The 11164-nt window shown below is 40.9% G+C and overlaps 1 protein-coding gene across 1 annotated transcript in view; it reads right to left on the reverse strand.

Annotated features, from left to right (window-relative positions):
* Positions 1-11164, reverse strand: part of HPGDS (hematopoietic prostaglandin D synthase) — a 23810-nt gene that overhangs the window by 2586 nt on the left and 10060 nt on the right. The window contains exons 3-4 of the mRNA XM_023518400.1: positions 10084-10268; positions 1233-1331 (exon numbers count right to left, since the gene is read on the reverse strand). Coding sequence (XP_023374168.1) covers positions 1233-1331; positions 10084-10268 — 284 coding nt within the window. The remainder of the gene's footprint in view (positions 1-1232; positions 1332-10083; positions 10269-11164) is intronic.

The following is an 11164-nucleotide window of genomic DNA, read 5'->3' on the forward strand; positions in this document are numbered from 1 at the left end:
AATAGACACTCAGAGCCATTGCTGGGACCCCACAAATGGGCAGTGGTCCCCTGAGTTTCTACCCTTGAAAATTCTACTCTATGTCTCTCATCTCTTTCTTTCTTTCTTTTTTTTTTTTTTGAGACAGAATCTCACTACGTTGCCCTCACTAGAGTGCTAGTGGCGTCACAGCTCACAGTAACCTCAAACTCTCGGGCTTAAGGGATTCTCTTGCCTCAGCCGCCCAAATAGCTGGGACTACAGGTGCCCACCACAACACGCGGCTATTTGTGTGTGTGTGTGTGTGTGGCTATAGCTGTCATTATTGTTTGGCAGGCTTGGGCTACGTTCGAAACAGCCAGCTCCAGTGTATGTGGCTGGCGCCCTAGCCGTTTGAGCTACAGGCGTCGAGCCTCATGTCTCTTTCTTTACCGATGTTTCTAACTCTGTATTTCTTCAGTCGATTGCCACCAGTTTCCACAGTTCTCAGCAGACCCTGCTTCTGGGGGAGACCCTGACAGTACCTACACCAACAATATGATTACTGAAAGTGTGTGATTTTTATTTTTTGTCTGGAGAGCATCTGTCTTGAAATGTATCATCAAATTACTATGTTTTACCAATGACAACTGATGTTTCTTGGAACAGTTTCTCACCAGTGGAGTTCATGTGCATTCTCTATGTGCTGTGTGCACCTCTTCAGCACAGTTGGCTTCATTTGTTGCATTTTGCTTTTGATATCAAAATTTTTGTTGTTACATAATTATATGAAATATTTTATTATCCCAAAGTCAAATCTACTAAAAAAGGCTTATTTAAAGAAGCTTAGTTTTTGTGCCTGCTATATACTATATCCTCTCCAGATGGGTAATATAATGTTCAAAAACTTTTTTTTCTTTTTTGAGACAGAGTCTCACTTTGTCACCCTCAGTGGAGTGCCATGGTATCACAGCTCACAGCAACCTCCAACTCTGGGGCTTAAGCTGAGGCTTACCTTCAGCCTCCTGAGTAGCTGGGACTACAGGTGCCCACCACAGCACCTAGCTATTTTTGTTGCAGTTGCCACTGCTGTTTTAGCTGGCCGGGGCCAGCTTCAAACCCACGATCCTCAGTATATGGAGCCAGCACCCTTCCCTACCCACTGAGCTACAGGCGCTGCCCAAATTTCAAAAAATTTTTATAAGTTTTTGGCTTATACTTTATTTTCCATTTTATTCTATATTTATGAATTTTAAGATGTAAAATATACTCACAGAATTACCAATAAACCACTCTTTTTCTCCTAAATATGTGTCCAAATCTTGCAGAAGATGAGGTGCATCAGATGTGAGCAGCTCCTTAAATATCTGATCCTAGAAGAGGGAGAAAATATCAATTTAAGAATAATGAGAAGAAAAATAATATGATTTAAAGAGGAAGCAGATTTCATCATTTTTATTCTCCCACTTGAGAAAGGAAGTAGTTACATTTTTCTTCAAATTTATGACATTATATAGATTGGGGTCTAACTCTATAGATGTAAATCATATCTTTATTTGATTTTATTTATTTTTATTTATTTAATTTTTAGAGACAGAGCCTCACTTTGTCACCTTTGGTAGAGTGCCATAGCATCATAGCTCACAGCAACCTCAAACTCTTGGGCTGAAGCAGTTCTCTTGCCCCAGCCATCCCAGTAGCTGGGACTACCAGTGCCTGCTGCAATGCCCAGCTACTTTTAGAGACTCTGGCTCAGGCTGATCTTGAACCTGTGAGCTCAGGCAATCCACCCACCTCGGCCTCCCAGAGTGCTAGGATTACAGGTGTGAGTCACTGCACCGGCCCCATATCTTTATTTTAAAAAGTCAATTGAAAAATACATTTGTCACCAGTTCTTATAGTGTGTGTGTATGACTAAATATTTTACCTATAAAACTTTTTTTTTTAATTTTTATCTTAATTTTTTTATTAATGAAAAATGATTTCATTATGTTTTTAGGTTTCTAAAATTCCCCTTTTCCTTAATCTGGCTCCCTTAAAGTTAAATAATATCACTGAAGGTAAAGAAATTCATTTTATTTTGTAAGACTAAACCTCAGGTTGTCAGTTCTTCATTTCATCATTGCATTTAATACATGGTACCGTAATGAATCATTAGGATCTTGTGCCTTTGTGCATTTTCTGTCATTGGTCTACCATGTGCTTGACTATGGGATTTGTCTACCTGAATATCATCTATAAAATGTATCATCCATTTATCCCCTCTTTAATATATGATGTCATTAGGATTATAAACCAAATATTAATATTCTTAGAAAGGAAAATATATGTAAAACACATCCAGTTGGGCACCCATAGCTAATGGTTAGGGCTCTGGCCACATGCCTCTGGGGCTGGTGGGTTCAAGCCTGGCCAGGGCCTGCTAAACAAAAAAATAGCCAGGTGTTGTGGTGAGTACCTGTACTCCCAGCTCCTTGGGAGGCTGAGGGAAGAGAATTGCTTGAGCACAAGAGTTTCAGGTTGCTGTGAGCTGTGACACCATAGTACTTTACTGAGGGTGACAAAGTGATACTCGGCCTCAATTTAAAAAAAAATCAATTTTTTAAAATTATATTCGTACTAGTATTGAAGCTCTGAAGACCAAATAATTTAATCATGGCTTTTTTCTTGGTTTGAAGCATTTATTTATATATAAAATTTTTGGCAGGTCTGAGTCTTGGTTATGAAATATAAGCCAAACTGAAAAATATAAAATATTTATATATCATTTATTAATATGTATAAATGACATATAAATGAAATCTGACCTTTATTAACTTAAGTCAGATAGTGGATAATTACCTCACTGATTTGCCGATTTAATTCCTGTTATGACTCAGCTGGATGATGTACATTACCATGACATATGTCTAATGTGTGCATAGAGTACAGTTTGCAAAAGCATCATCACATACAGGTTGAGAATCCCAACCCCAAATCCAAAATGCTTCACAATCTGAACCTTTTTGAGCTCTGACAGGGCGCTCAAAAGAAAATGTTCATTGGAGCATTTCAGATTTGGGATGCCTAACCAGTAAGTATGATGCAAATATTCCAGAATTTGAGGCGGGAGGGGGGTGAAATCTAATACTGAAAACACTTTGGTCCCAAGCATTTTGGATAAGGGATGTTCAACCTGCTGTTACGTATGTTTGCCAGATCTATAAACTGAACTTAGAAAGTTTGTCATTATTTTGACTTTATGCTCTTTACATAAGGTACACTATGGTTAATATGTTCATAGTTTTTAAACAAAACACAAGTGTGAACACTGCTGCTGCTTACACAGATTTTGTGAGCTGAAAGAAGGGCAGTGGGCCCAGAACCATGTGGCACTTTTCACAGCTCAGCCCAGCATGTTGAAAGCTACCTTAATGGCCAACTTGGCTATCCTAGAATAGCTAGAAACATGAGGCAGTTGACTGGAACGGGATTTGGCTTCTGGACAGCTTTTCAAATATTCCTGTGTTTGCGCCTAGGGAATTCTGTTCTTCTAATACACATTCTACCTCTTCAGGTACACCAGTGCTCGTGTACATGCAGCGCCAAAGACATCTGTTGTAAGGCGAGTGTCCTGTGCTGTTGACTTATCCTTTAGCCCAGGTTTAGTCTCTTTACAAGTGTGGTGAATTTTTCAGTCTAATGAAATGTAAATTAGAAAACAGCATAATCATGATTATTTAATGTTCATTTTAAAGGACACCAAAATAATAAAGAGGAAATTTGATATGCATCATTTTTTTTCCAGATGTGTATTTTTGAAAGTACGTTTTCTGGGTTGGGCATGGTGACTAATGCCTGTAAGCCTAGCATTTGGGGAGGCCAAGGCAGGAAGATCACTTGAGTCTAGGAGTTTGAGGCTGTGGTAAGCTATGATGATGCCATTATAGTACTCTGGGCAACAGAGTGAGATCTTATCTCAAAAAAAAAAAATGTCTCCAATAAATCCTAGCCAGCCACTTTTATAATTTGGTGAACTCAGAAATTTCCTGCCTCCCCTTCCATAAAGTTATAGAGCAGGAGATTTTTTTTCACCCTGAGTAATCATTATAGTCTTGTAATAAGTGACTTTTAGGTCTTTAGGGAGATTTGTATCTCCAAAGCATTATTTTTATTTTTACTTATTTATTTATTTTTGAAACAGTCTCACTCTGTCACCCTGGGTAGAGTGCCATGGCATCATAGTTCACAACAAACTCTTGGGCTCAAGCAATCCTCTTGTCTCACACTCCGAGTAGCTGGCAATATAGGCACCCATAATGCCCGGCTATTTTTAGAGATGGAGTCTTGCTCTTGCTTAGGTTAGTCTTGAACTCCTGAGCTCAAGCAGTCAGCCCTAGTTGGCCTCCCAGAGCACTAGGATTATAGGTGTGAGCCACCGTGCCAGGCCCAAAGCATTTTTAAATGACCCTGCGAAATCATTTTGTATTGAAACCAGAGCATTAGAATTACCTTAATCCTCATCCTCCATCTCCTTCTTTATTCTTTTTTTTTTTTTTTTTTTGAGGCAGAGACTCACCATGTCACCCTCAGTAGAGTGGTGTGGCATCACAGCTCACAGCAACCTCAAACTCTTGGGCTCAAGCAATTTTCTTGCCTCCCAAGTAGCTGGGACTACAGGTGCCCCCAGCTTTTTTTTTTTTAAGAGACGAGGTCTCGGCTCAGCGCCTGTGGCTCAAGCACCAGCCACATACACCTAAGGTGGCGGGTTCAAATCCCCAGCCCGGGCCTGCTACACAACAATGATGGCAGCAACCAAAAAAAAATGGCCAGGCGTTGTGGCGGGCACCTGTAGTCCCAGCTACTTGGGAGGCAGAGGCAGGAGACTTGCTTGAGCCCAGGAGTTGGAGGTTGCTGTGAGCTGTGATGCCATGGCACTCTACCCAGGGGGATAGCTTGAGGCTTCATCTCAAAAAAAAAAAAAAAAAAAGAGACGAGGTCTCACTTTTGCTCAGGCTGGTCTAGAACTCCTGAACTCTCGCAATCCACCCACTTCAGCCTCCCAGAGTGCTGGGATTACAGGCATACACTACTGCACCTGCCCCCCGCCCCCACATTCTTAAGATAAGGAAACTGAGACACAGATATATTGAATAACTAAGACAATGCTAAGTATAAGTTCAAGGATTGTCGTGGTGACCAATATCCATAGACATGCTGTAGAACTCTGTAAGTTGACCCGCAAGGGACTGTAACAAACTGGCCAACATATGGAGGTGGTCAACACAAGGAACTAGTCCTACTGTACTGATACATATGTGTGTATGCCTGGTCTATGAAAATTAGGTCAGCTTATGGGAGGGGCCAACATAGGGAAGTGGTCATCTATGGAGGTTCTTTAAATTGTTTTCCCTTAAGACAGAGTCTCACTCTGTCACTCAGGCTGGAATGCAGTGGTGTGCAATGAAGCCTCCAACTCCTGGGATCGAGTGATCCTCCTGCCTTAGCATCCCAAGTAGCTAGGACAACAGGTGCATGCCACTTCACCAGGCTAATTTTTCTTATTTTTTGTAGAGATAGGATTCTCTATATTGCCACAGCTGGTCTCAAACTCCTAGCTTCAAGTGATCCTCCCATCTTGGTCTTCCAAAACACTGGGATTACAGGTATGAGCCATTGCTTTTTAATTAGAAATGGGATTTTTAGCAATAGTGAAATATTTATAATTATTGTGTATTTGATAGATGTTTAAGGCACATACAACAAGAATATTTTCACTGTCTATCTTAATTGCATCAATATTCCTCCTTTTGGCTTGGCACCAGTAGCACAGTGGTTACAGTGCCAGCCACATACACCAAGGCTGATGGGTTTGAACTCGGCCCAGGCCAGCTAAACAACAATGACAACTGAACAAAAAATAGCTGGGCATTGTGGTGGGCACCTGTAGTCCTAGTTACTTGGGAGGCAGAGTCAAGAGAATCGCTTTAGCTCAAGAATTTGAGGTTGCTGTGAGCTATGACACTACAGTACTCTACTGAGGGCAACATAGTGAGACTCTGTCTCAAAAAAAAAAAAAAATTCCTCCTTTGAAAATTTCACATGACCACAAGGTGGCAGTAATGCAACCACAGAGAAACAATGAAATACAAAACTGTGGTTTTCATTGTATAGCCAAGTCTTGCTTATTAATTGAATAATCAGCTGTCTGCTATATTTCTGCAACATATTCTCCCTTCATATGATTTATTCATAAACTTCAATTGCTATCTTATGAAATTGTTTTTTGAAGTAGGTTATACGTAAGAGCATTGTTGTCCTAATAGATATTATTTGCTATATCAACCAGGCTAGAGTACCATGGCCTCAGCTCAGCTCACAGCAACTTCAGACTGCTGGGCTAGCAAATGATCCTCCTCCCTCAGCCTTCCAAGTAGCTGGACCTACAGGCCCCACCACCATGACTGACTAATTTTTTTAGTTTTAGTAGAGAAAGGGTCTCACTTTGCTCAGGCCAGTCTCAAAGCCCTAAACTCAAGCAATCCTCCCACCTTGGCCTCCCAGAGTGTTAGGATTAACACACTGTGGCTGGCCAACAACCATATTTATTGAATGCTTTATACCTAGTGAAAGGTATGTGTGTTAGCATTTAATCTTCCCGATGGACTTAGAGTCTTCATATCCCCATTTTATGAGGAGTTTGAACTCACTCCAAGTGTGATGGCTCATGCCTGTGATCCTAGCACTCAGGGAGGCTGAGGTGGGTGGATCACCTGAACTCTAGAGTTTAAGACCAGCCTGAGCAAAGCAAGACCCTGTCTCTATTAAAAATAGAAAAACCAGCTAGGGGTAGTGGCAGGCACCTGTAGTCCCAGCTACTAGAGAGGCAGGGCCAGAGGATTGCTTGAGCCCACAAGGATGAGGTTGCTGTGAACTATGGTGCCACAGCACTTTACACAGGGGTACAGAGTGAGACTTGGTCTCATAAAAAAAAAAAATTTGAACTATCGATGGAAAGTGACAGCTAATAAGAAGGGAATCAGCATTCAAGCCACTCTGACTCCAGAGACATTTATGTCAAAAAGTTGTTCTATTTTTATCATCAGATTTATTGTCCTGCATCAGATGTGTGTTTTACCTTATATCAAGAGGTCAGTAAATGCAAATACTTCTATGTACAAATGTCTCTATTGAAGTCAGAAGGTCCTAATGAAATAGTATTTAGAATAAATACTAAGTAAATATGATGTGCTAAAATATGTACTTAATTGATAAGACTACTTTCTATTTGTTGTTCTGGGCTGTGGCTTCTGGCTACCGGCCTCTAGCTTTAGCTTTAATGTGTCCGTAGATGTTCCTGCGCAGCTGTTCTGAGCAGCTGCTGGTGCTGTGGCACTGCCCCCAATGGTTAAGAACTTTGGGCCTGAGTCCCAGTGACTGGGATTTTAATTCCTTATGTCCCACTTCTAGCTGAACAATCTTAGACAAGCTATTGACACTACATGAATCTTAATTCCCCTATTGGAAGACGGGGGGATATGAACAATTTCACCCTAAAGGATCCTCTGCCCAAACTCGCTAATTTAAGCCACTGTGCACACAGGTGAGGAGGCTGTGGGTTCTGAGCCAGCTGTCTGGGGGGCTCAGGTCACAGTTCTGTCACTTGCTGGGTGGCTTTGGTCAACTCCATAACCACTCTGTTTCCCAGTTCCTTCATCTGGAAAGTGAACGTGAAGATAAAAAGCACTTATCTCAGGGGAGGCGAGGGAGGGCTGACAGGGAACACCTGGAAAGTACAGGGAGCAGTGCTGGGGGGGCGGGGCATGGTGTTGGGGGATGAGGGCGGCTCATCTGCTCACTCATTCCACACGCACTCAACACCTTAACACCTGCTCTTAAAGGGGCATTGGGTGAATAGTGCAGATGTGATCTCTCCCCTCCTTGATGCTGCTACTTGAGATAAGCAACAAATAAGTAAATGCACGTTCAATTAGAGGTTGTGACAAGTGTCATAAAGGAAACCACTAGAGGGCTGCAATGAAGAAGAACAGAAGAGGTCCAGTTAGAATTCTGGATAAAACACAAAAAGAATTCTGGATAGAGATGATGCAGTTGACACACATATACAATTAATTTTTTTTCATCCTCAAACCACAGCAATGCATGTTTTAAAAAAGAACCCACAGGAGTGGAAAAGAGGAGAGGAGACAAGCGCAGACATTTGAAGCTGTGAGGCAGGTGGGTGAGTGGCACCTGCGTAGAGAGGGCTAAGAACCAACCTGGCAGGGTACATAGAATTGGGGTTAAGGAGATGAGGGGCACAGAGTGAGGATGGGGGCAGTGAAGCAGATCTAACATGCGATTTCCTCCTCCATTGTACCTGCCTGACACTCGCCCCTTCCCCCTGCTCAGCAGAAGGCTGGAGAGCACAAAGTTTCTGTGCTGAGGGATGTCAGATGTTGTATTAAAACTGGAGAATTAAGTGAACTTCTATATACTGAATGCTTAATGCTAAAGAGAGGCTCCCAGCCCCGCCTTTACTTTCCAGAACACTGGCGGTCAGGCCTTTGTCTCTAGGAAGGAGACAAAAAACCTTCTCTAGGAACTCTTCCAACCTGCCAGAAGGGATACCTGAAAATAGTGATATGAGGAAGTACCCCCTAAATGGCCTAATGATATTCAAAATCAACAACCCCCACTCACATGCTCCCAGCTGTGAGTAAACTTTTACAATTTTCTCTTTATCAGGGATTATAAAGGATGGTCTCACTCCTGAGAAAAGACAAAAACAAAAACAAAGGGGGGGGGAACTTTGTACAAACATACAACAGGCAGGGAGATAACATTATACCCATTAAATAAATATAAAATAACATTTTACCAAGAAAAAAACACCATAAGAAAGAGTTCGTAAAAGCACAACATCGAAATATATAACTCAGTAAAAGGATTGATGAATAAAGTTGGGGAATTCTTGCTGAAAGAAATACAGAAGAAAAAATATCCAGCATCTAAATTACAGGAATTCTAGTATAATGAAACAAAAAAAAAAAGGAGGAAATCAGTGAAATAAATAAAGGAAATTGAGTCAGGCACAATGGTTCACACCTGTAATCCTAGCACTCTGGGAGGCAGAGGCGGGAGGCTCACTTGAATTCAGTTTGAGATCAGCCTGAGCAAGAGCAAGATCCCCTCTCTACTAAAAATAGAAAAATTGGGCAGCACCTGTGACTCAAAGGAGTAGGGTGCTGGCTTCATATACCTGAGGTGGTGGGTTCAAACCCGGCCCCGGCCAAAAACTGCAAAAAAAAAAAAAGAAAGAAAGAAAGAAAAATGACCTGGGCATTATGGTGGGCACCTATATTCCCAGCTACTTGGAAGGCTGATGTAGGAGGATCATTTGAACCTAAGAATTTGCAATTACTATGAGTGACCAATGGAAACTCCAGCCTGGGCAACAGAGTGAGACTTTGTTTCAAAAAAAAGCAGCAAAAGAAATTTCCTCTAACTAAAGGACAAGAGTCCCAGCTTAAATGGGCCCAACAAGATAATAGCACAATGGCAGAAAACAAGATCATATCACGACTCATCATTGTAAAATTTTAGAACTTTCTAAAGTCAAATGTTACACAATCTTCTTCAGAGTGGAAAAATATAAGTCACATACAATATTAGATTAAATTCAAACTTCTCAACAGCTAAAAACCCACAGGTAATGTTTTCCAAATAGTAAAGAAACATTACTTTCAGCATAGAATCTTATACCCAGCCAAGCACTAAGACAAGTATGAGGATAAAATAGAAACATTTGCTGACAAATAAGGCCCCAAGTTGTTATTTCCTATCATCAGTAAGTGACTGGAGGATTGTTTCACACTCACTGAAAAAGGACAGAAAACAGGAGAATGAACCCAAGAAAGATCAAAAGAAGCATCCTGATGGTAATAGCTTAGGATGACAACTGTGGACCAAGTGTCAAGGGCAACCAAACCATGTAGACACATCTATCCCTGACAGCAGGTGTGTCACCATCATACCTGCTATCATTAAACCTTAATTTTATAATAGTAGATGTACCCAAGTAAACATCTAAAACATAGTAAAAGGACTATATGAAGAAAGGGGATAGTATCCAGAAAACAGGACTTTGACTCCGTAGGCCAGCGTCTCTGGATTGACGGTGAAGGGAAGTCTGATGAGACAGCTATGAAGAAAAGCTTGAAGCCACCACAAAGGCGAGTGGAGGTCTCCAAGCCAGACAGCGCCCAGAAAACACTGGAAATAGTGGATGATCTGGTATGGTAAACCTTGTAGAAAATCATAGTAGCAAGCTAGTGAATAGTGTGGGAAGATCCAGCAATCAAAGTATTATGAAAAGAAACAGAAGGAAAATGACAATTGCTGACTTTGAGCAGGAAGAGTGAGAAAGGAAATAATATTATTAGAGTTTACTACAATGCATAGTCTGGACAGAATTTGCATCAGCACACTAATGTAACAACCAAATATTGATTTAACCAAAAAGGCCAATCCCACTCTATCGGGAGCTTGGAGAAAGGGAAGGGGAGAGGATGATTATGCCAGAGATCCATTTTTATTACAGGTCGAGTATCCCTCATGCAAAATGCTTGGGACCAGAAGTTTGTGGATTTTGAATTTTTACAGATCTTGAGATAATTCCACAGATATAAGGAGGTATTTTGGAGATAGGAAATAATTCTAAAAACAAAATTCATTTGTTTCACATACACCTTACACATGGCCTGAGGGTAATTTTATACAATAGTTTAAATAACTTTTTGCAAGAAACAGAATTTGTGTTAGGTACTTACATATGTGAAATTTTTCATTTGTGAAATCATGTTGGTACTCATGTTTTAAGTTAGTACTCAAAAAGTTTTAAGCTTTGGATTTTTGGAGCATTTTGGATTAGGAATGCTCAAACTATACTATCATAAGAAGTTCATATAAACAGTTCAAAGAAAGCCACATTGACATAGCCTATAGAAATATGGAGATGTGTAAATCCTTCAGGAATAGCTAAGTGGATTGCAGAGACGGTTGCTGTGGGGAGGGCTTAACGTGAGAGGGTAAAGCAGGCAATTGCAGCACTTTGTTTGAAACTATTGAAAATAATTTGGTATTTTAATACCATATTGCACATTGCTTTGCTATAAAGGTGCTTTAAAATACAGCACCTCGGCTCGGCGCCTATAGCTCAACCGGC

Source organism: Otolemur garnettii, unplaced genomic scaffold (assembly GCF_000181295.1).
Source record: "Otolemur garnettii isolate 467f Iridium unplaced genomic scaffold, OtoGar3 scaffold00137, whole genome shotgun sequence".
NCBI classification, from domain to species: Eukaryota; Metazoa; Chordata; class Mammalia; order Primates; family Galagidae; genus Otolemur; species Otolemur garnettii.